Source organism: Eleginops maclovinus, chromosome 20, assembly GCF_036324505.1.
Source record: "Eleginops maclovinus isolate JMC-PN-2008 ecotype Puerto Natales chromosome 20, JC_Emac_rtc_rv5, whole genome shotgun sequence".
NCBI lineage: Eukaryota > Metazoa > Chordata > Actinopteri > Perciformes > Eleginopidae > Eleginops > Eleginops maclovinus.
This window is the reverse complement of record NC_086368.1, coordinates 8425206-8451870: the sequence shown is the minus strand read 5'-3', so window position 1 is coordinate 8451870 and position 26665 is coordinate 8425206. Positions and strand designations below refer to the sequence as shown.

At 41.8% G+C, this 26665-nt stretch overlaps 1 protein-coding gene across 2 annotated transcripts in view; it reads left to right on the top strand.

Annotated features, from left to right (window-relative positions):
* ephb2b (eph receptor B2b) overlaps positions 1-26665 on the top strand; it is a 127744-nt gene that overhangs the window by 61118 nt on the left and 39961 nt on the right. For both annotated transcript variants that reach the window (XM_063911152.1, XM_063911151.1), the window contains exon 4: positions 25343-25498. In XM_063911152.1, coding sequence (XP_063767222.1) covers positions 25343-25498 — 156 coding nt within the window. The remainder of the gene's footprint in view (positions 1-25342; positions 25499-26665) is intronic.

Here is a 26665-nt window from a genome sequence, read left to right as displayed (position 1 = left end):
CCCAAGACCTTTTTTTTAATATGTTTTTGGTCATCTGTGGAGGCTTCCTGCAGGTCTGGTTCTTGCTTGTAACACCTATTCCTGTCTTACCCTGAGCCCCGGGATACCAGAGCCTGATGACCACAGACTGGTGTTTCTCCATGAGGGAAAAGCTGGGTGACAACCCTGAGACCTATTGCTTTGGTTCATGATAAATTTACCATAGCCAGGCTGTAGGGACTCCAAGGAAATGAGAGCTGTGCAGTGTATGCTATAGAGATCCTTCCATATGTGCCTCCACTTTTCATCAGGGACAAGGCTGGGGCTTTGTCAAAACATCCCCTCATGTGTGCTCTCTCAGATGTCCTCGAATCGTGTCCCGTTAGAGCCCTTTCGGCTAAGACTGATTGATCAAGCATCTGTCTGGATAAAAGATGAGAAAAAATTGGGCTCACTTTTTGAGACAGGACTCCTTGGGGAGTATCAGTGACCTTGTTTTCCAATGATATATTAGAACTCGGTCAACATTGGGAGAAAATTGTGGTGTTGTATGCCGTTGACCTATATTAGAGCTATTCTAAAAGTGACAGCGGAGAGAGAGAAATCTTATTCATTCCTGACATGAGTGGGATATGCCACATGCATTCTGCTGTTGTAGTATTCAGGAGAGGAGCACAGTTGTTCCCACATAGTTCACCCCTTGGTCCTTCACTAAGAATCTGAAAGGGTTAAAGGGGACATATTATGCTAATTTCCAGGTTTATAATTGTATTTTGTGCCTCTACTGTGACATGATTTAATGTTCAAAAAGGTCTGTATTCTTCTCACACTGCCTGTGCTGCAGCTCCTCTTTCCCCCCTCTGTCTGAAACCAGAGCCCAGTCTGCTCTGATTGGATAGCTGGCCGGCTCTGTTGAAATTGTCAACCTCTTAGATATGACCCACCCCTTAGCCTATCAGGTACAATGTGTTAGAGCACCAACCAGTAGAAGCGTCTGTCTTCAATGATGTCACTATGTTACGGAAGTAATCAAAGGAGTCAAATCGAGGTGTTCAGGAGTGTATGGGAGACAAACGTCGGGATTTCAGCCTATGCAGACCATTTACATGCACCAAAAACAATACAACAAACTACATTTAGGGAAATCTTCAGAAATCAAAAACAAGGCCCCTTTAAGTCTATATTTTCCATCACACCGGATGGTCCTTTAATCCCATAATACATCATAGTATTGTAGCATAATATCCTCCGCACATAAAGGTGCTTTATGTTGCTGCATGTGCTCAACCTGAATATGTGCCCAGACTTTGAAACTACAAAAACATCTGTTCCTTATATAATTTGCCAGCTATTCATTGTGTTGCTGCTCAGTTGGGTTGAATTATTTGACAGTTGGTTCCTTTGAGAAGAACTTTGACGACAGCACCTTATGTAACTCTATGACTTCAGTGTGCAACAGCCCTTCAGTATGACTTAGTACTTCTACCAGCAAAGAAAAAGGCATTTTCTTCCAGTGCGTAGAAGAATCCAGAAGTACAATGGAGTCTAAAATAAGCAACATCACCCGCCAACAGAGATCTCTCGCCTGTTAAAATACAGGTTATCAAAAATTAAACAGCGGCATTGTGAGGCAGAGATATGGGAGGGTAGAGATAGATCAGAATGGAAAGCCAACAAGGGAGAGAAATATGAACAAAGACACTGTAAGAGCTTGTTTTTTTTTGCTCCTCTTCTCTTATCAGTGTGATACGCCTCAATGCCCGTCAAGATACTGTGCTAATAACCATGAGAGATCATCTCTACTGAGCAGCCTTAAAGGAAAACTTCACAGAGTATTAATGCTGCAAACTTCCTAACTGCAGTATTTCATTGATTCCAACATTTTGACTTCAACTGAGGGATTACTTAGAAGATTTCCTGATAGAGCTCCTTTCCAAACAAATGTTATTATTCTGAAAAAGTGTGGTTGTCAAATACATAAAAGGCTGCTTGCCTCAGTACTTGAAAATAATATATACTTTTTTGACTGTCCGTTGAGAAAGCCACTTTTTCCATCTCTAACATTTAACAACTTTAAAATGGCCCTAATATGTTTTGCCTTTACTGTGGCATTTTTTTTTTATGTGTAATGTGCTGGAGTGCTAGCCAATATAAGCGTGTGTGTTACATAGTGATGTCATAATGTTACAGAAGTAGGACAAAGGATTTCAATTGAGGCGCTTCAGGCTTTTTATAACACGAATAGGAAAGGGAAAAATCCCTAAAAGCACAATATGGAGTTGATGCACATAAAAGAGGTACATTGAAAGTCTCCTTCACTGTGCAGTACATCTACTAGATAACTTGCTGGACAATGAAAGGTCCACTTTGTTTTGTGCCATGACTCAGCATGCACTGTAAATCTCCGAGTTGTCGATATCTCTCTCTCGCAGTGTGTCATTAAGATAAATTCCTGTGCATTAATTGCTTGGCAATCAAACTGATTTAGATGCAGAAAGTCCGCCCTGCCGCTCCCAATGGAAAACAAAAAGGGTGGGGTAAATGGACAGCTAATTCCAGTGCCTGAAACCAAATAAGAAAAACCAACAAACGGAAGGTATCCTTGGACTCAAGGGCAACATCTCTGTTAACTTCAGTGAATCCCTACGAGTTGATCGTGTCCACACAAGCTTGATCTACACACCGAGGCCTATGCAGTGTTTGAGCAAAATCAACAACCAAATCAAGCAGTTTATATTGAGATTTATTTGACTTTGGGATTTAATTCCGAATTGTTTAGAAATCCCCCGGCTAATATAAACTCGAAAGTTGAACGGGTACAGCAAAGTTTTCTGTCATCGTGCTCCCCGAGAGGTTTCCGAGTGGTGTTTGAGTTGGAAATTGAACACATGCCTTTAAAGCTCCGTCAATGTGAAGTTAAGCTTTCCCCTGTCGGGAGCCACCGCTGCAGGACTGTGCTTTGTTTTCTTTGCCAGGTGTAACCTGCAACTTCCCGACTGAGAATACTGGTGAATATGTTTCTGGTCGATAGAGATATTGCTTTGTCCTTTCCTATATTGAGTGTCAAGGCCCAGGGGATATTAATGAAAGAGTAACACCTGCAAACTGACATCATACCAGATAGGTATTTATATTAGGTTCAGATATCAGTCAGATGATTATCAGGTCACAAGAAGGCCTAATAACGATCCACTTAACACGAGTCGACAGACATGCTAGCAGCTCTCAGGGGCTTTTTACTCAGCTGCTTATTCTAACAACTTTATTTTCTCTCTTTTTTAGCCTATTCACAATCTTAGGTTCGCTTTTTAGTATGCTAATTTTTGTTAAAGTAAAAGACCCACTGGCGGTGCTAGAGGGAAATCTTCCGTTTAGTAGATGTTGATATGTTTCACAGGAAAAGTGAAAACTGGTGGTGCCAAAGAAAAAATCAGCTGATCCGCAATGTCAATAGGATTAATCGTCTGCACCCAATAACTGTCTGTACCCATTGTCATGGATTATCTTATTTGATATGTTAGTGTGGACCAAAGTGTTGAAGTAAGCAGCACATATACTCCTAGTATGGCAAAAAACTGTGAAAAGAGACAGAAACTTTCAATAATTAGGTATTTGGTGTACAAAAACACTTTACTGGGAGCTCCATTTTAACACATGCTGTTACATTTTTCAAAGATTGGTTTTGTATTCCGTCACACTCTGTTGACTGTTAGCAGTATTTAATAATCTCACTCCCTGCTTGTGCTTGTTTATAACAGTGCCCAATTAAAAAGGTAATTTTGCAGGATGAGCCTACTTGATGCTGGGCAGGAAAACAATCTTGGCTCCAGTGGCCTGGCTTAATTGTTGAAAGCTGGTTGGGGGGGGTTGCTGCAGGGGACAGCTCAGGTTTGTAAAATGTACTACTTACAGAATTTTCTGAATGTTAAAACTTTGTTACTTCCCTTTAGGCAGCTACTAAGCAAATACATTACTCAATATAATGAGCTGTTCAAGTCTCCTGAGGAATTCCCAAGCTGAAAGGTACGGTTCGAGACGCTTTCTCTCATTCTTATAACTCTTGTGAAGAACCGGGTTCATCCAAAGGGTACGTTTTTTTACCCACGCCTTGGCAGATGAAAGGCGTAGCACATTCAGCTAGGCTAATCCCTATCTAGTCAGTTAGATAATTCCTACCACTACATTGTTAAATGTACCAGTGGTTCCACATGTTACTCGTCTCCCCCTCTGTTCTTCTCTTCCACCTCTTGGTCCTTGCGTTGTGATTAGCAATACTTTCCCACAGTTTATACTGTAAAGCCTTTTGGGGATACTCCTGTTTATACTGGATTTATTTGGAGATGTAGGAGGTGAGACTGTAAACAAAAAGCTAATGAGAAGGCGGCTGTGTTTTTTCTTGTGCGGAAAAATAACAATTGCTTCCTGTGCACCTCACAGCGTGAGTTTAAGTACAGTGCTGGGATATCATAATGGTTTTATGTCCTCATCATGTTAGAAAATTAGATGGTAATTATGCAGTAATTACTTTTTAATAGGCTGAATATTATTACAATTCTGTGTAATTTCAGACACAATAACATTTAACTATGTACTGTAAGCTAAATAACTTGCAAAAATATAATTATTTCCACTAGAAGACTTGAGTTGATACACTTTCTTTAACTAAAAGATTGAAGACATCTGCATTCCTGGTAAAGTAAACACATACTGTACATAAGTTATGGTCCTATATTGAAGTGCAATATGTCAAACTAAAGTTATTCCAATGCAAAATTGCCAACGCAGGTTGTTGAATATCCATTTCCTCAAAGTATTGACATAAAAGATAAATAAAAATAGATTTTTCTATCTATTTCAAAACACTGGATGAAATGCATAGGACAGCGTTTGCATCAGGAAGTGAAACAGTGAGACCCAGCTGACAGACTAAACAAAATAATCACATACCCAACTCCTCTGGACCGGACATTAACCCCCCGCCAATGTTTACTACAAAGCCTGGATTGGCCTCGCAGTGCATTGATGCCCGTGAAATGCTCACTTCGTGCTGGGACCTGTGTTCTGGTTTATTGTTGTCATCTCAAGGCTGTGTGGTCTCCACAGAGCTGGCAGATCAGGTGGGGGAGAGATCAGTGCATTCTCATGTGTGGGCTGTTTTCGTTCCGCCCCGCCCAACCGACTCAGTGTGGCACCGTCTCGACGCACACCAGGGCCACCGCCTCCCAGTGCGGGCATCTCTCCTCTGTCAAGTAACAGGCTTAAAAAACCGCCTGGAATACATTAGTCACAGATATTAATGAGGTTGTTTTCATTCTGCTCTCCTCTTGTCTTAGCTTTTTTTCACTGTGCAATGTCATGACGATGTTAAGGATTTGGGTTGAAACAAAAAGCAGACCTTGTCAGCTCACATGGAGATAGGTAAAGTTTAAACAAGACGGAAGCGATGGAAATAAGTGAAAGGAAGTGATCATAGTACAGTGTAGAGCAACTATTTCTTTTGCTGTTTGGAGTTTTCCCTTTCCTGTAGTGTTTTTTTATATAGGTTTTTTGAGCAAGCCCCCCCTGCCCCCCCCAAATGGACTCCTTTGTTTATTTGTCTAACATAATGACATCATTATGTAACGCTTGTGATACATGATAAGCTAAGGGGCCGAGACATTTCCGACACATCTCTAAGTGGTTGACCAATCACAACAAAGCCGGCCAGCTAGCCAATCAGAGCAGATTTGGCTCTGGTTTCAGACAGAGGGTGAAAAGAAGTGCTGAACATGTCCCAGTAGAGGCACAAAAGACATATATGAACCTGAAAATGTGCATAATATGTACTCTTTAATCACATTACATGAAGTTAATGTTAATGTTCCTCTCCCTTTAATATGATTTGATTTGGCCCATTTAGGGTCTATCAATGGCAGGTGTCACTTATGTTTATGGATTTTTGCAGCCATTGTTTAAAACAATGAAGCATTTTACTTAGATAATTTGCTAATTACTGGGGAATATATGTCTTAGCAAGGTAAATTCTTTCATTTTTAATTCTGTACGATGTAAAGTAACTTATTTTTCCAAACTAAAATGTGTGTACTGTATGGTCATGTGACAGTTTGTGATGAAAACCAAAAAGTTATTCTCAACTGTCAAAACTTTAAATCATACAATTAAATACATGTAATATAACAGAAATTCCCCCCAAAACAGACATGTCCAATTACTTTGTCTCAATGTAGCACCTTGAAGGGTAACATGATGACATTGACACTGAGCAGAATGTGACATTTTCAGCCTCCATGAGGGATATCTCAACTCTCCACAGAGAGAAACCCTCACTAGAGAAGACATTTTGGAACCATCTGCATCTAAAATAAGCAGGCCCGACTCCAGTGCAGAGCTGATTCGTTCATGTCTCTCATTCCATGTACAGCTTTGATAACTCCTCCTTGCGACCTTCTTACTAAATATAGCGTTTCATGTATTGATTTGGGGAGGCGGTGCATTCACAGCATGCCTCCAACATAATGACCTATTTCAACAGATTGCTTGAAGTTAAGTCGTTTTTTTTTTCTTTGTGCGCTCTTTGTCTCGAGGCTGCTGGAGGAGGAAGACACAGGCACATGTTCTGAGCAGAGCTAGACACAGCAAATCTTGGGTGTGTTGCCTAGACACTGTGTCCTACAAATGTAAATTCCCATAAAAAACTAAACTGCTGTACACATTTACATTTCAATGAAAGAGTATTTTCTCCTGGATTACGGTGGTCGGTTTCAACCACGTCGTAAACACTTTAAAAACACAACCAAACCTTTTGGCTATGTTTAGGCAGAAAAACTACAAAAAATATCATGATTTTGCTTAAAAACGGGAATAATTTACTTTTCATTGAACACATACTGTCTTCTGGGTGAAAGGCCTAGGGACTGGAGTCAGACTTTCCTGTTTGTTTGACTCATCTACAACCTGAACCTCCATACGTGGCATTTTGCAAACTTGAATATACAGTATAGATATATATATATATTTGTGATGGTTAACAAAAAAAAAGGTTCAACCTTACAGTTTTGTTGTATGTGATCTAGGGAGACTAGGATGGTCATGATCGCCTCTACACGAGTAAACACATTTTCAACACAAGAATGTAGATATTTAAAAAGCAAATGTTTGTGTATGCTTCAATGACACCAGGAGTAGTTTTTATTATGTTACTTTTGTTACAAAGTGTTGAGATAATGAGAATGAACTAAGCCTGCACACAGCGTGATTAGGTGCGCATCATTCACAGTATTGTACCTCACTGCTATTAAAGTGTTGCAATGGGGAAAAGGGCCAACAAAAGTTTGGCAAACGATGGCTTGAATTCCATCTGTGTGCACGCCATGCCAGCAGGCAGGCTTCCCACTATGGAATGACTAGCTGTGATTGAAATCATAGATTTAATGGGTTTCGTTATCTGTCTGTATAATGTTGCAATAGGCATGGGCATCAACATGTTCACTGTTGTGCCATCCAAGGAAGCTGTTATCCAGAAATATGTGCCACTGTTTTCTGAAAACAGTCGGGTTACATGCCTAAACATCTCACCATTTATCTATTTGCATTTTCCAAAAGAAACACAGCTGCTGACAAAGCCAGACAGCTTGAGGATGCCTTTGACAGTTAATGCTAAAGTATGCAAAACAGAAAAAAATGTATTAGATACGTTATATCCTCAATTTCAATACAACAACCTTTCATTCAAAACTCATTTATCACTTCTGTTATGCTCATTTAAGTATTTTGACCTCAATGGGAGTACTTCATCTAGAAGACTTTCTACAGTGGCATTGTCATTCAGCTGGGAGATTCTTATCAGCCACATCACAAAACCCCTGAGAACTTAAGTCCTTCCTTTCCCTTTACCCATTTACCCACCTTCCAGGCACCGCCACAATCAGGCCTTTGTGGACCCGGTGTGTCTGTCATCTCCCTGGTTCTGTTGATATGGGCCTCGTGCTGAGAGCGTGGTCCCCTCATACACTGCACCAAATGCTGGCTAATTGAGCTTGTCAGGCCAGAACCTGTTAGGGTGCTGATAAGAAGTTATTTGACCTCTTCTGAGGACCCTGGCGGTTCCCAATCGGACATATTCTCTATAAGTCATCTACCTAGGAAAGCAAAGCAACCATAATGTAGGACATAAAAAAAACATATTCGATATCCCTATGGCCTCTGATCAAGCACTTGATCTATTCACACAGGAACTGCAAATTGATGTGATGTAAATAGCATCCATTCGCTCTATTGACGGTAAATATTAACAGAAGGGTTGGGCAGATTCTTATTGTGCCAGTTTAAACCAATTTCAATTCTGTTGACGTAATCTAAGGAAAGATACCATAAAAAAAACAATCACCACACAGGACTGCAAGTAAGACTTCCATTAGTCTTTAATCAATCGCTAATGTCTCTGATTAAAGGAGTTAGCAGAAATCCACAAATCGAAGATCTTGGATGGATGCCCTTCCAAATTCCTCATCAAACTTCCATGCAGCAGAGCAAGGCCACTGTGCTAGTATCCTTCCTTTTTTCTCATTGTCTGCACCAGACCTACTGAAATACTTTTTGCACATTCCCCATTTGTTCTCATCTCTTTGAAGCAGCGTTTAGGGACCCCAAACCAGTAACTCGCTCATGTTACTCAAATCCCTTGGGTCCTTTGGGATTTTGGTTTCTGGAAAACCACACCTGTATCTGGTGTTACAGCCAGGTTAAAACACGTGTAGCAATTTTTTTTTGCACATGCCATTTCATCTACGTCTACTTCGGATGGGGATTTTAGTCTGAGTGCAACTGACGTGACCCCCACTAGCCTCCCTGGGATAATCCTGCTGCCTTCAGGAACCCAAGACTAATCTGCCAGTCTCCCTTTTGCAAGCCCTCACTCATTCCAAGCTGCCTCGATTCTGTAATACCTTCACAAACATTTGGCAATCATCCTGGCTACATAACTAGCCCCGATTGCTGTGTGTTTACAGCAAAGTTGAATGTATATATGCATTAAATAGCTCCTCCTCTGTTGTAAATTGCTGGTCTACAGTGTGCAAACACATATATAGTTATAATGACTCACATGAATGTAAGCTTATGAATAAATACAGTAGCTATCCACAGAAACTACGGCATATATTCAACCATTATAATTTTAAAATGACCTTTTCAGCGCCTAAGCATTAACGTCAAAGAAAATATGTGACATATGTCAGTTATGCAGCACTGGAATGTGCCCAGGCGTGCCAAGGGCAAAGCAATGCCTTCAGGCTAGGTGGGTTAGATTAAGCTTATATGAGTATATGTGTGTGAAATGTATGACTCTAAGTGAGAATGATTGACACGGAGGCCTCACCAGAGACTCTCCACCAGCTATTAAGTATTTATCTAAAACCCCATCTAGCAGGATGTGAGCCAGCAAATTCTTTGAAAAGCTGTTTACGAAAAAAGGCAGTTGATAAGACAACAGGTTTAAATTTACTGTGGTTAAAACCACTAAGCTATTAACAGGGGTGTGAAAAAACAAACAATGATAAGTCAGTTTACCACATGGCGTTATTTATTCAGTCTTTAACTGTGGAATCACTTCACAACATCCCACTAAGGGCATTAGAAATCTTTTTGTGCATTTGCCAGGAAAAAAAATAAAAATAAAATTAAACTCTTTTCCTGAAATCCCAGTCGATGAGGTCCAGATTGACAACACCTGGTAAAGCATGCATCATATTTTTACCTGTAGCCCATGCGCACCATGTGATGAGATGAGGAAACCTCTATGGTTACCATTAATTTGCCACTTCTATTGATCTACTCTTCATCCTTATGAAAGTATTACCAACCTCATGCCTCTCTAGAATTATTCAGTGAAAGAGACACTTATTTTTGATTATATAAAGCCAATGAAGCTTTATAAGAGCGATTAAGTTTCTCTAGCAGCAGAGAATAATGTATTACTCATGTCAGTGCTTTGTATGTTGAGAGCAATACCTGGAATGTATTTACAATGGGGAAAATGACCGCACTGCACGCATTGCAATATTACTATAGAGCAGCCATTTTCCCGCAAACCATCCTAACAAGGGGGGAAGAGTTGGACTGAAGGAATATACATAGCAGAACTTAAGCAGCGGCGTAGTTGCCAAGGTAACGGGGCTTTGCCTATCTTCCCTCCCCGTGCTCCAGCATTGGCCCGATCCCTCTCTGTGTGAGCTGGGTACTTAATTTCACTGACCCCCCGGGTCTGTGCTGAACAGCCTCCATTGATTAGGACAAATGGAAGGGGGAGCAGCCAAGCAAGCCCCTCCTTTATCAGGGTTAAGGATGTAGTCATAGAGGAGGAGAACACGCAGCACAGCCACATGAATAGCTCAGGGATCCCTTGTTTTAGATGAATCAATGACATATTTAAAGGCTAATTACTCGATCTATTCGCCCAATATAAATTTGCCAGGGCCACCACCTCGCTCTGCAGCAATGATTGGGCTATTTAATGTATTCCACCTCTAAATAGCAGCCATTAAATCCTTCAAATGAATCTCCTCACAACAATACCAGCCCTTTCAGGCGCAGGTGTAATGGTGGAGGGGAGCAGTTTTGTGTATGCGTGTTAAAAATGTGTGATTTAATCCCTTCAGGTTGCATCTTTGAGTCATGATATCAGGTGAAATCCTGTTTTAGAGTCTACCGTGGCATGTCACGGTTTGAATGAGCTTATTATCCATCTGACAAGCAAGTCTGATTCCTGTTACATGATCCGAGAATTCACCACAGCTGGAGTGACACACTTTCACCTAGTTTCATTCAGAGCGCTTTACAAATGATGTCACAAGTTTTTTAAACTCTTACAGAAACTGGCTTTTTATGTTTGTTTTCATTAAAAAATACATCCTCTAGCTATTGAAAGAACATGATAGAATAAAACTGCACTTTAAAATACTGATTTCCTTTTTTTTTACTCAAGTCATTTGATTCTTACCATAAGTGTTTGTGCATACTTCCAAGCAAGTGTTTCTCAGATTCATGCATGCATGTGAAATAGGCGCATTACAGCTGCTGTTTTTCTTTCTTGCAGATCAAACGGATAATAGAATTCACTCAGACTCCCTGCTGCCTCATTAAATGCTTGTGGTCAGAATACTTGATATAATCTTTAATAAACACACACCAGGGAGAGACGGATGGAGTTATAAAATCCATCCTGTGAACATGATACTGAAAGTCCAGCTAAGGGTACTGTTTGTCTGTGTGTGCTCTGTGTGTTTGTATATGTGCATTGGAGGGTTACACAGGGACAGTGACAGGATTCAGCACCAGCTGCTCCTTGCAATGCCCCCCTCCCCACACTTCTCCCTTCCTTCCTCCCTTCTTTTCCTGTGACACCCCTCTTGTCCCTACTGACTGGACAACACGCAGCCCCTTTATGCCACCTGTCCATCAGCTAAGCTGCACCTTGGGGAGCCTCTGTCACTGAGCTTGGAGCTGCCGCTTGCTGCCTTTGTTTGGACTCTAGTAAAGCCCACCCCCCATTCTCCCCCCTCTCTCCCCTCTGTCTCTCTTACTCTCTCTTGCTCTCTGTGCTGTCCTATACAAATACAGACACACGGAAGGACACACACAAATGCAGACTAGTGATTGCCTCTGTCAGCTATTTCCTACATCTGCCCCCAGGCACAAAGGACAGCCCATAACCCCCCCCCCCCCGCTTCCCGTTTGCAAACACCACTATTATTACCACCGCCCTGCTCCCTGCTTCTCTCTCACCTGTGTTGGCCAGTATGAGGCTGATATGTCGGGCAGAAAGGGGCTGTCTGCTGAACCAGATAGGGAAGATTGGAACCAGCATGAGCAACAGTGAGGCAACGTTAACAGGTTGTTTATTTCATGGACCGGGCAGCGTAATTCATCTTATATTGCTTCTTATCTCTGCCAAGACAATTATGTGAGTTCCAGACCTATCCAGTGTATATGTTCAGCAGGTCACTGAGGTTATTCACCCTCCATTCGTCCCTCTCCTATCCATCCTCTACCTTTTCCCACCTCTCATACCCTCGGCCTCGCACCATGCCGCTTCCCTCCACCGAGTCCCACTGTCATCAGCACTCGGAGGCTGTGATTGGGGCGCTGAAGTTCGGGGTGCAGCCTGCGGAACGGGGCGGGGAGGAAGCTGCCTTACATGGAAATGGCTCCTGTTGCCCTAGCAACTAGCTGTCCTTGAGAAAAAGGGCACATTTGGGGGTTTGGAGGGCCGAGGCACTGACAGCCCCACTCAAAACTCATAAAGTGTTCTGACACATCGATCCGTGTGTCTGGGAGAGGACACACTGTAAACACAGTCCACTGTGCAATCGCCTTAAAATAAATGTATGAATCACAGCCTCAGAGAGCTGTTGTGTAGAGGATGAGTAATGTCGAATGAATGTGAGAGACTGTCCACATGGGGGAAATTGGATGTTTTTCAAGGAAGGAACTCATCATTGTACAATCTTGACATAGGTGGGTGCAGCAGGTGATGGAGGATGTCCACATTATTTTCTTTGCCTCCACAATGACAGCTTAACACTCTGACATCTGATCGCTCCCCTCCTTTCCTACCTGTTTCAAGTATTAAACAGTGTTGATCCATTCAGCCATGGTTGTCTATGAGCAGACAGGTGTCCCCCACCCCCTTCCTACCATGAAGAACACTGTTGCCCTGCAGGCATAATAACTGACACTCGGTGTCACATGACAGTGAAAGTCTCTCCCTTCAGCTTGCATGCACTGTTAAATAATGCCAATCTGCCTTTGTGTGGTGGAGAAGAACGTTACGCAACCTCCCACAAGGATGGATGCCATCACTGGGCTTGGGGTGGAAGGTTTATTTGAAGAATTAAAAAAACATAAATAAATAATCGGAAGAAGAAAATGCTAGTTATTGTGTAAAAACATTTCACATTTTAAAACACAGCCTGAATGTGATTTGGTTTAATCAAGCCTAAATTAGGGGCAGCGCGGCAATTAATTCTAAATCGTTACAGAAAATTATTGAGCTGAATTAATTTGATTCAAGCTATTTTGTATCCACTGAACACCATGCATACATCTGCTAATTCCCACTCTTATGCAAGCAGCCACAGAATTTGACTGAATTAATTACCCCTTCTGAGCACAGAGGCTCATTTGGTGGCCAGATTAAGGAGCAACCATGCCAGGAACAAGCTATGTACCATTATTTGCATTAAGTGACATTTTCCAGGTCCGGTAATGATCTGTCATTACAATTAATGGAATACGATGTAGCTAGGCCCATTGTGATGTGGTTCCTGAAGGTTGACAAGCCATCTTAAATGGAGATTAATGCCGACAAAGAGATGCGCCTCCTGCCACACCCCAGCCATCTGCAGCCCAGTGTACCGAAGGGGTCCACCGGCAACCTGATTGGACCCCCTTCATCCTCTGGAGAGCAAGCTGTCAAGTGATCTGCCTGCATGAAATGACCCTTTCCGCTTTAGTCCCCACAACCGCCCACCAGCCTTGTTCATATTCTTACCCTGTGCGTGTATGTGTTGGCTCAGATGACTGTAATTTCACCATTCTTGCCTCTTTTTATATAACCGTGTGCTGAAAAAAAAGCGGGAAAAGAGAAAAAAAGAGAGCGCAGTGAAAATTCCAGACGTTATTACAGTGCTGCATGCATGGCTCCAGTGATACTCTCCTTTCATCTCTGCTTCCTCTATTGACAGATGGTAGTTATCAGACGGTATGGAAATACTGTGACTTTATTTTTTTTCTCCTTTGGTATTTATGACCTGATGATCATCATGAAAGCGTTGTGGTCTTGAACAGAGGGCCGCTTTGCCAGCGTTGTTTGAATCAAGAAACTAACAATTGCCACATGGGAATGACGCACTATCTGCAGGCAGTGTTCAGTAAGCAGAGTGGTGGACTGAGGGTATACACACTTCAATAATACCAAAGGACTGTTACATGACTGAGGCAAATAATTGGTTAGGCAATCAACAATAGATTAAGTAATTAATTTAGTAATAATGTGGGGTATTTATCCAGATAAGTTGCCAAACAGAACACACCTTTGTGGATTGTCTTTGTTTGAAATCATTGTTTACGTTATGTCTTTGGGTATTGGAATGTTGGGTGGAAAACAAACAGACATCATGTTTAGTTTTGGGAATCAGTAATGCATTTCCACTCAGCTTTTTTATACAATTGTAGGCTAAAGTTTCATCTGAAAATATTTGTCATTCATTTATATTATTGATTGCAGCCTTAGATTAGTGACGGAAGACAATTAGGGCAAAACGTCATTTGGTTTTATTATTCCAAAAGCAAATAAAGACAGAATTCTGAGAAGAAAAAAAGTCTGAATTCTCTGATTTTCAGTAAAAAAACAAACAAAAAAATCTCCTGAACTCTAATCCTCTTCCATATTGCATAAATGCATGTGTTTATTTGTAATATTAAAAAAAAATAATGTACATTTTCACACAATACCTATGCCTTGTTGCTCCCTGGTGTTATTTATGGCTAGTGTTAAGGAGATCAGAATTAAGGTCAATTAGTGGGAAATTAATTTACACCAGTTGTTGCGTGACTAATATTTCCTGTGGAGTATTTTTAGCCGCTACTTACATTCTGAACAGTGCTCCACATTTCTTTTTGCCCTTGTAAATACCAAACCTTGTGATGGAGAGCCTTGTATATGTGGCACATATATGAGGTTAAGCCCCTGCTGTATGAGCTGAAATTGTCCTCTGGCTATTGGCCAGATGGAGTTTATTAGCGGCTTTCTTCTTTATGGTCCCTGCTTATTTATGTGTTGGTATATGTGTCCGAAGAAGATGCAATTAAATGAACTGTGTGTGTGTGTGTGTGTGTGTGTGTGTGTGTGTGTGTGTGTGTGTGTGTGTGTGTGTGTGTGTGTGTGTGTGTGTGTGTGTGTGTGTGTGTGTGTGTGTGTGTGTGCACGCTCTTTTAGGTGCAGTGTCCTGTTTAGGTTGTACATCTCTTGTTTGTGTGTACTTTGAGCCCTCCTGAGGACCCAGCGCCCTGAGAGCTCATTTCCCAGGTGTCCCACATTTCCAGCTAATCTGCCGCTCACTTTGGCTCCAAATCTGTCTCAGAGGAGCCTGCTGGGGGGGAAGAGGGGTGCCTGAGCTCTGTGACAACTGCAGAGGAGATGCAGCTTAGAGCAAAAATGCTGAGGGACACAGAGAAAAAAAAGTCACATCCCAATCATCCTCCTGTCCTCCCATACCTCAGGACAAACAGGACCTGGGGTACACAAACACACATTCACACAGTGAGGTGTTAATGCTTGTATATCAAATCACTGGATTAGTAAACATGTACTTAAAGTGTTCGAGGCACTTAAACAGATCACACTTTTATGAAAAAGCTGGGCGAAGTTGATTTTATGCATCTTTCCCAGCTTGAGATTTGCCACTAAAGTTAATGGAGTAAGAAATTGAACCTAATCATTAAATAACTGGTTGCAATGTTTTCCCCCTCCATATAAGCCCATAGAAAATGTCTTTTCTTAGTTACTTATTACAGTAATTTGGTAATGCTGCGGTGTTGCCCTCAAAGTCTTAGTTATACATGTTGAAAATTTCCTGGAAAAAAAACCATTTAAATGACCCTCAGTCTCCTTGAGTTTGCGAGCAGCCTGCTTTACACCTTGTAGGTCGTCAGTGGTCACCCTCACTCGCTGGCACTGTCCTGCCTTACAGTGTGAGGAGCCATGCAGAGTCCCAGACCTGTTAATTGCACCAGACACGGAAACCTAGAGGGAGAAATTAATAACTCATTTGTGTGCCAGTGTGTGCGGGGTGAAGCAAATGCCAGTTGTCTAATAGCTTTCACACAGGCCTGATTAAATTAGACTGCGAGGAAGACTGCAGTCCTAATTGAATTGCGGAGACCCTGTGTTGCAAACAGTGGTAGCTTGTTTTCCCCATGGAAGTCCGAGAGAGGGGGGGGCTGACTTGTCCTCGCTCCCAGGAACAGACACACAACTGGTGGCTGTTCTCCTCTGGTTAATCTGTGGCCATGACTGTCGTTTCACAAGGTTACGCTTCACTTAGATGTGACCCGTTCAAAAGGCCGACCGTCTGTAGTTGTGGTTGCAGGAAAGTAGAGGTAATGAGAAAACAACTGCAGAAGCCAAACAGGTTGTCTTTATGTAATTTTCTCCTCTGACGAACAGTGGTCCACCTTGTAAAAGAAGCACTCTCTTTACTATAGCCTCTGATCTATCCCTGCAGCGGTTTGTATAAATAGTTTTTACAGGCAGCACCAGAGCAAATAGAGGCCCAAACGTGTACACTGTAGCGGCCTCTTTGGTCACAATGGGATACAGGGAAATACCCAGCACACACACACACACACACACACACACACACACACACACACACACACACACACACACACACACACACACACACACACACACACACACACACACACACACACACAGACACACACACACACACACACACACACACACACACACACAATCCCTCTGACACTGGCCGTTTTCACTGCTTTCAGCACTTTTTCCTGCTGTGCTTACAAAACCTAGCACCTCTGATTTTTTTTTTACCCTCCAGCCTTTTCTCTTTCACACCCTGAACACCACACACACACACACACACACACACACACACACACACACACACACACACACACACACACACACACACACAAATACACCTTGCCTGTCTTTGTCTCCCTTGCTTCTTCTTTAATGGTGTGTTCATTAAATAAAACAGTTTTGGGGGAGGGTGGGTTTGATCCTGAAAAGGGGGAACAGGAGAAACCGGGGAGGGGGGGGGGCTGCTGTAGGGGGAGGGGGCTGGGGTGCTGTTGTTGCTGTGATGCCCCCAGACTGCTGGACAAAGAGTCTCTCTGTCGGGTGGTGTAGATGAGGGATGGTGTGTGAAAGAGACTGGATATGTGTTGTTACACATTTTAAAAACTATTTTCTTTTAAGCCTGAATGCTTTTTTTTTTTTAAGCCAGTGAACAATTATAGAGTTGATATTATCCAGCAGCACCTATTTTTTAGACTATGTTTGTCTTTTAAAAAATGTGCTGCTTTATACCCTAAGCCAGGGTAATTCAACTAAAATTCAACGAGGTCCATTTAGAGAAAAATTTCCTCAAGCAAAGGTCCGGAACATCAAAGCTGGCGTTATGAATGTCTGTGATATACATTAGCTGTGACCTAGTAGCTGTATCAACGTCTGCATGTAATCAACAACTAACTGTCTCATCAAACAAAGAAAAGTACAATTAAAAAACAACAATATTTATTGTCACTTGAACTACACAGATATACAGTATAATGCTATAGATATGTTTTAATGTTCCACTCGGGCTGCATTTAAAATGAAAAGAGAAAGTAAATAAAATAGCCTTTGAAAATGTGTGCATCTTAAAAGTGCTGATTCAATAAAGTGCAGCAGCTTGAGTTTCCCTTTCTCTTTGTTAACCATTTCACATCTTAACAGTTTCAGCCATTTATATAACATATCAGTCTGAACACATCATAACAATTGAACAGTTTTAAGGTCTTTCTGTCCCTCTTATATTCCACTCCCTCACTGACTGTCTTTTGTTCAGTGAGAGAACTGAGCTCTAGCCTGTCCGGCCACGATTTTAAATCGGGACTGAAATGGAGTCAGAGCCATTCTCATACACATGTGAAGGTGCTCATCAGTGCTCCACTCACCTCGTTCTCTCTCTGTCTCCCGCTAACTCGTCTCTCCCCTCACTCTTCTCACCGCCTGCTCTCTCGGTCTCCCGCTAACTCGTATCTCCCCTCACTCTTCTCACCGCCTTCTCTCTCTGTCTCTCCACTCACTCGTCTCTCCACTCACTCTTCTCTCCGTATTCTCTCTCTGTCTCCTGCTAACTCGTCTCTCCACTCACTCTTCTCTCCGTATTCTCTCTCTGTCTCCCGCTAACTCGTCTCTTCAATCTCTCTTCTCTCCACCTTCTCTCTCTGTCTCCTGCTACCTTGTCTCTTCTTCTTGTGTTTATCTCCCTGTATCGCTCACTCGTCTCTTTTGCCCCCTTTCGGCGCCGGTTAAAATAGAATTGCACCGTCAAAAATGAAAATCCCTTATAAATGTATTGATTATAGGTCCGGGTCCATATAGGTCAGCGTCAGGGTCCGGACCCGGACCACGGCCCGCCTGTTAGTGAACTATGCCCTAAGCCAATACTAAATAACAATATATGCTTTCCTTAAAACAGTTGCAATCAATGTGGTTAATTTTTTTACTTGTTTTACATTTGTACACAGGCTCTTTGCCTGAGAAATTAAAGATTGGATTTGATTAGAGCTTATTGATGATTAATTATCTATCCTAAAATCCAAAACTGCATTTGACCTGGTGTATTTACATTATCATTTGACTCTTAAAACATTACTTTTACCATGACATATTGTTTTTAGGTTCATATTTGTATTTTGTGCCTCTAATGTATGGTCTTTCTTCACCCTCCGTCTGAAACCAGAGCCCAGTCTGCTCTGATTGGTCAGCTGGCCGGCTTTATTGTGATTAATCAACTGCTCAGAGATGTCCCGCCTCTTAGCCTATCGAATACAATGTGTTTTCGCACTACCTAATAGAAGCTAGAGCAAGGGTGGCCAACCCGCGGCTCTCGAGCCGCATGCGGCTCTTTGCCCAGTCTCATGCGGCTCCTCAGTTCATATGGAATTTTAATTGTGTGGGTTTCTTTTTTTTGCGCATATGTATCCAAGTTCAAAAAGGGTTAACAACACACAAGCTCCAGGCCTATTGTTACACAGAGTTTTCGACACAGAAGTGCTTTAGCCAATCAGAATGCAGATCCTGCAGTACAGGAGGCGGGTTCTACTGAACTCGCGATGTGACAGGGAAGGGAGAGATGCTTCTGAACGGCGAAAATAAAACTCAGATAAAACCGTAATAACTCAATACAAAGTTCTCAAATCAAAACGGTAACACTTTGCAGTTGTAGTTGTGTGTGAGAGGGCCTGATCACGGAAAGCTAGCCACCGATACAGAAGGACTCCCGGGTTGCTGAATCGCGATTACGAAATAAATAAGAGAGAAAGTGCATCTCTGTCAGCAGAGCTTCTGCCAGTCACAGGGTAAAAGTGATAGTTATCATACGAGGATAATTAACTAAAATACACTTCATTTATTTTTAAATAACTGTCATGAGGCAGTATTTGAACCAACCTTAGTCATGGGTTTGTTTTAAATACAAACATTTAAATATTGTAAGCCAGATTTGTAAAGGATTGCTCAACGCAATGAATGCCAGCTTAGTTCAAAGAAGCAACATGCAGTAATATAAAAGTAGTTTTCACATGATTAAGTGAGAGTGTGTGTGAAACAGTGCACACAATCTTAATGGCTGAAAATAACTGGCCTCTGGTCTTAATACTTTCTGTCAATATCATGGTGTGTGACATTTACAAGAAATCTGGCTGAGCAGAGGTATGTGTGTCTGTCTGTGTGACAGAGTGTGTCTCTATTGGAGTGTGTGTCTTTGAGTGTGTGTGTCTGTGTGTCAATTATTGTACATTTTTAGATTTTCATTTTCTATGTGTGAGAGATAGAGAGTGGCGCTAAGGAATAGAGTGAGAGAGCACATACCTATTTGAGGTGAACTTCAGCCCACCTAAAAAAAATAAATCCCACCCAAATGAACATTTTGAAATTGAAAAGAAAAATGTATATATATTTTTTTATGTCTCACATTAGTGTTGAGAGTTCTGCCCCCTCCCCTTACCAAGACCACACAGTTCTATTGTGTAGCCTCTTTGCTCTCAAAGTGCACCAGAAGCATGCAATTCACTTTAAGGTATTTTTAAAAATCTGCCCGGGGAAGTATGCCCCCGGACCCACCTAGAGGATGTGAAGTCCACCCCACTCAAACTTCAAAACTAGCTATGCCCCTGGAACACACAGAAAGGGTGAAAGCAATAGAGAAACGGCACGAGAGAAGTGGGGGGACATACATCCACGATGTGTGTATGATGTGGCTCTTTGCAGTAACACAGTCAAATAATTGTCTCTTCGTCTCTGATTGGTTGGCCACCCCTGAGCTAGAGTGTTTCATACTGATGTCATTATGTTACAAAAAGGAGTCCTTTAGAGGCGTTTCAGGCTTTGCAACCCCAAAAAGCATAACCGGGCCCCTTAAGGCACTATACCAACACATTATGTAATAATATATGTTGCACACTGTGCGTTTTTTGACTCACTGACTCTGGATTACTTTGTATCAGTCAGATTTGCTGGGTATGATCAAGAGCATGCAACACTGGCCCGGCAGCCATGATGGAAATGTCAAATGCCCTTGTTTGGTGTGTGTGTGTGTGTGTGTGTGTGTGTGTGTGTGTGTGTGTGTGTGTGTGTGTGTGTGTGTGTGTGTGTGTGTGTGTGTGTGTGTGTGTGTGTGTGTGTGTGTGTGTGTGTGTGTGTGTGTGTGTGTGTGTGTGTGTGTGTGTTGAATTTGGTCAGAGGAGCCCAAATCACAACAAGTGTTTTTGGTGGTCACAACGGCATCACCACTGAAAACGACACTCCCTTTCTGTCTCTTTCTGTGTTCTTCTTCTCTTCTCACACATAAACACACACGCCTTGTAGGATTCAGCTGGTTTTGGCTGCAGGTCTTGCAACGTGCAATAAATCTCCCTGGGCTGTAATATTCAGGAAACCTTTGAAACAACCAGAAAATTACCTGCTGTAAAAATTGATTAGCACCCTTACGCAGCGACTCGTCTTTCACAACTCTTGCTGGACTATTTTTATACGGTGTGTGTAGCTAAAACCTCTAATTAGAGCCCTTTATGTCCCTATATATTATTAAAAGTCATAAACGTAGACAGACACAAGCAGCTGGGGGCTTGGAATGTGTGAGGGGGAGGTACTATTCAGATGAAGTTTTAAGTGTTAGATTAAAGTAATGTAATACTTGGTTTAAAAACCATCAAACAAACATTGGGAACAAAGCTATGTCACCCCACTGGCATGAGTTTTTTTTTGCTTTTCAAGAAGAAGATTTAAGAGTGAGTGTGCCTGCAGTGTCTCTGGAAACAATTTGAGGTGATCTGGACCTTTTGACACGACTGCCACTAAATTGATTCTGAAGTGTTTATAAATTCTCCAAACGTTTTTCTGTGTGGCCTTTGTTCTTGACTTATTGCCACATTGCATTGTTTGTCCCAGTTCCAAAATCCCTAGAGATTCGTGGCAAGACGTGGCATGTTTCCTTGATGATTGATTAATGATATTAACAGCACTATGTGTTTATTTTTGTAGTAGACAAAGCTTGAACAGAGGAGCTATTGTCTATGAATATTTTTGCGTTAATTAACTCTCCTTTCCTATCTAAAGTTAGAGGAATCATCCAAAAAAAACAGCTTTCAGCTCCTTGCATGTTGAGAAAGTCTGCCAGGATGGTGATCAAACAGCTCAACAGCAGCAAGCTGGGCAGGCGGGGAGGTGGGGAATTAAAGCTCTGATCTGTTTTTTAATCACAGCTCTCCACGTCTCTGCTTTGCTACATCCGACACCAGACAACTTTGCAACCCTTAAAATCTGTCATCCGGGTATAAAGTGGAAATTCCCCAAATATTTCCCCTATATAATGACTGTGGCAGAGCAGGGAGACATGCCAAGACATATAAGACTGTGCGTTGAACTAGGATAGGATGGTTTTTGCATATACTTTGTTCATTGTGTTAACTTTATTCGGAAGCACATGAGAAAGCCTTATAACAAATGGTGACGCCACAAAGGGAAAAACATGCTTTTACTTTCCAACACCTGATTATCAATACTGTATTTCAAAAGACATTAAGGTGTTTTATTTTGACAATAGATACATGTAAAGAACTAAACAAACTGAATCAACACAAACATCAACAACGCACAAAATATAATCAGAAAAAAACATCAGATAAATTAGAATATACTTTGGAATTTGACCCTCCATACTGTTTAGGAATTTAAACTAAGAATAAACAGTATGGATATTTTCAAATCTATAGTTTTATTTCCTTTAAAACATGTCCTACATTTTCTTTAAAAATTAAATGTTTATTATTCATGACACAAAATGAAACTGACTTACATTTGACAATAGAATAAATGTTTCTTGCGTGGCAGGAATTACCATCGCCCACCAGTGTGCCATCCAACAGTCACGACAACATATTTTATAAACAACTACTGTGGAAGCAAGGCATCATGGGGCTTTATATGCGCTAATCAATTTTAGTCATTCATTCTTGTCCCCATGCAAATTTGAAAGCGATTGTTATGCACAGTCTGCATAATGTTGCAGCACATACACTCACTGTGGGCACAAAAACACTCCCAAACACAGCCTCTGCCCACCTCTTCTCCCTTTGTTCACTGCTCCTCTCTCCTTCACTACCTCTTTATCCCGTTTCCTTTGGTGTAGCGCCTCAGAGTGCCGTGCTCCCATAGACCTCACTTTGTGAGTGTGTGTGTGTGTGTGTGCTGCAGAGGTTCAATCCCAATTCCCCACATAGCTGTTGCCTGGGCCTCATTCACAGAGCCCGTTGACTGGCAATGTGAATGTCCAGGCCTCATGTTTCGCTCTGTACCCGAAGCCTTTCCCCCCATCAATCATGGAAGAAGAAAAACATGTCAAAGCTAATACTAACTCAGGAGATCTTTAAGATTACTTTAGGTTTATTTTTGAATAAATCTTCCTGCCACTGGCATCTGTGATCATGTTACAAAGATAACAAACTCCTTTGCAACTTAGAGGCACACCTTGATCTTTTGCATAAATATAATATTTAAATGGTTCCCCTGTCTTAAGTGAAAGATGCTTGACACATTTCATTGACTAAAGACAGCTTTTCTCTTAGTGAATATTTTAAGCAATATGTTTATGCAGTCATAGTAAACCCTTTTTAGGTATATATTTAAAGGGGCCTTATTTTGTTTTGAGGGTTGTCCCCTTTCCTGTAGCGTGTCGTAACGGCTTTTCTTCCTGATTGGATTATATGTGCACTCCAGTGACATCACTATGTTACACCTACGCTTCTATTGGCTAGTGTTCCACCGCAATATACGTGATAGGCTAGGCCGGCGAACACAAAAGAGCCGACCAGCTAACCAATCAGAGCAGACTTGGAAATAAGAACCTGAAAATTGCCCATTTGAAAATGCAGGTGTTTAAGCAGCAACATATTAAGTAAATAAATACAGAAACGAGTAAACAGTATGTATACATGTGCGAGTGAAAGTCCTATGTACATACAGTGCAGGTTGATTTGATTTAAAGAGACAGTTAGACTAATATAATTTAAAAACTACAGAAACATACTGTATCTGTCCATTGCTTTCTGTTTAAAATGAAATGTAATGACCAGATTTAGGAGGTGATGGCACTGAGTAATATACTTTCAGTTGGGAAAAAGATCCCCTGCTTTAAGCATCTGTTACTCCATTGATGTGTCTGTCTAATTTAAACATTGGGATAGGACCTGGATTAATTCCACTTTATGATTCGGCCTTGTTTAAATGGGACTTGCAGCTGCAGATGTTTCCGTCTGCCAGATGTTACAGTTGAGTTGTAATTGCCTGTGTGGCTTCGGAATGAAACAGTGTCTGTATTTTTATTGCTTTACAATGTAGAAACCAATCATGAATATTAGTTAAGAAAAAAGAATACCGAACACTGTTCCCATATTGAGACAAATTGTCCAAAAAGTAAATATAAATAAAAACTAACTTAACTGTACAATAATACAGATGCATTAGAAAACTCAAAGCTTTTTTCCTCAAAATCAATACATTCTTCTGGTTTTTCCCTGAAGAAAAAAAAACCACTGTCAGACCTGAGGGCTTTTTCTCTTCAGTTATGCAGTGTTTCCCGTGTGTGAATGTTTCATGTTACTGTACTCCCAACACCTCTTTCTCAACACATTCTGTATTTTTCTCCTTCAACGGTGGGCAGGTGGGAACTGGTTTACCTCGGGCAAAACCACAGCTGCTTTGGCCCAACATAAAGAAAAAGCTCTCTTCTGGGGCGCCCCGCTAGATCACCTGGTAGAGCGTTCGCCCCGTGTACTCAGTTCTTAGTACAAATCTGACCCGCGGCCCATTGCTGAATGTCATCCCCCTTCTCTCCCCTTTACTGTCTCTCTCCTTTCTGAAAAAAAGGCAAGAATCCCTGTAAAATAATCAAATAATAAATAAGTGGCATGATGCAGGTGGAAATGCTAAAAAAACAGGTTATTTTTAAGCTTTGAAGGTTTAGGCAGATAAGGTGACTTCTTAAAAGTTTGTTTATCACAGCAATGACGGATGGCAACGCGCAAACAGATCTACCTCTGCTACAGCCTTTGACTCACACGCACACACAGATACACAAATGGTGTGTGAGGTCACCATCGTCTCTATGAATTCAACCCTCCTCCCAGGTTTTCACAGAGTCACTTAAAAGGGCTCTTAACAGAATGCAGGGCACTTCCAAGACTTCTCAGGCAACTAGAGCATGGTGAATAATTCAAAGCAAACTTGCAATGTATTGCCCTGTTAGCGTAATATGCAGAGAGTTTCCCTCACATGCAAGGCATCACTGGTGTTGTTGTATGTTGGGTTGCAATGATTCATATGTTGGGACTCGTGACCTGTGTTTACTTTTGAATTCTGATCACTAGAGTGCTGGTCTTGTAATGTAAAGTCATACTAGGTTGAGGTAAAGCGCTTAAAATATAGAAGATAAATCATAATAATGGAAATAATGTAAGATACAAATTGAAATTACCTTCATTAATCCAAACACATTGGCCTGAAATTAACACACTCACATGCACAAACAGGACCTATAGACAGTCCACACTCCATATTGTTGGTCAGATTGGGATTTGAACCGGCAGCCCTTCCCATTCCAATCCCAAGCAAAGTCCCTACAGACTAGAGACTGAGCTACTGTACTGTCGCTACATGTTTTTATTTTCTAGATAGATAATGAGGGTATATTTACACAGGCTAATAAATGTAACCTTCTGCTCATTCTATGGTTTGCACACTTTTAGTGCCAACATGATTGAATATATTATTTGTTAGTCAATTGACAGAGTTAAACATAACCTGACACGTAACAGAACATCTATTCCATATTGAACACATTCAGGATCTTTTGGTTTTGTATATTTCTTCTAAATAAAAAGCAATTACTTGGATTCAGACAATGTTTGCCCTGTTTCCTGATGCTCTGGTCTAATTAATAAATTAATGATTTAAAAAAAGCCTGTTTTGATGCTGAATTCTCACACATATCTTTTTTTCTTACAGCTTGTCCATCTGGTTTCTTCAAGCCGACTCAAAAAGAGGAACCCTGCCTGCAGTGCCCCATCAACAGCCGTACCACCAGCGAAGGCGCCATGAACTGCGTTTGCCGCAACGGTTACTACCGTACCGACTCGGATCCTCTCCAGATGCCCTGCACAAGTACGTATAGCGTTGAGGTTGTTATGTGTGAACTTAAACTTGCACTCGACACAAACACACAAAGCCCACAGACATGAATGCGTAACCCACAAAGCCTTTGATTTCAAATATGAACCCTTTGACACATACACATCTCACACCCGCAAGCAGATGAGCCCCGGGATCAAAGGACAGTGGTTGTCTGTGTAACTGCAAACAGAGAAACCCTGTCAGAGCTGTCCCTCACACGATCAGGACGCTGACATGCCCATAGTGTTGCTGTCCACAGATCTGACCCGACACACAAGGCTCGGCTGCCCCCTCCTCAACATCACACAGGCCGTACTCCAAGCCAGACCTGGGGTTACTGGGCCGGGGCGCGTAGCTTTGTGAAGGGGGCAGGCACGGAGAATGAGCCTGGGCAAGACGCTCTCTTGTCATGCCAATGAAGCTGTTTGAATTTGAATTTGAATTTGAGGCTGACACAGAGGTTGAGAAAGAGAGGGAGAGACGGAAGGATAGACCAAAGAAAAAAGTGAAGGAGGGGAGGGGTAAAAATGTGAGGGAAAGGAACGAAGAAGGAGAGGCAATTTGAGAGGAGTTGTGTGTATGTGAGAAAGATTCAGTGCATAGAGCGTGGGCTAACTAAAACAAAACAAGGGTGAGTGAGAAAAAAAAACCCTCCTTTCAACGTTGTGGTAGTGTTTTTTCCTCACTCTCCCTCTGCCTGTTGAAAGGAAGAGAGGAGGGAAAAGATTTGATGGTCTCCAACAAAGGAGATTTGCATAAGCCTGGCTCTGGGAGTCGAGCAGCTGTTGTGAATGAGAAAGCAGCGGCGTCACGTCACCCGTATTAAGCGCAGCAGGGCCCGGCCTGATTAAAGCAAGGGAATGGCCCCATCAGAGCGGCCCCGCCAGCTAATGGGGGGGATATTAGTCCTCCTCCCCTGGAAGGAGAAGCCAAATAGGAGTTATGTTTCCATGTTTCGAGAGACACCAAGAAAGGCACTTCCAACGGGCTTCCTTCCAAAGCCGGAGATCTGTTAATTGCTGCCAATTAAAAGGGGGTTAAATAAGAAGTGATCGATTCAGAATTTAGGATGTTGTGGGTGCAGTAGAACTGTTTATCTCATTAGTCCTGCGTGGTACGACTTCCATAATTAGGTGCACAGGGTTCTAAAAGATAAAC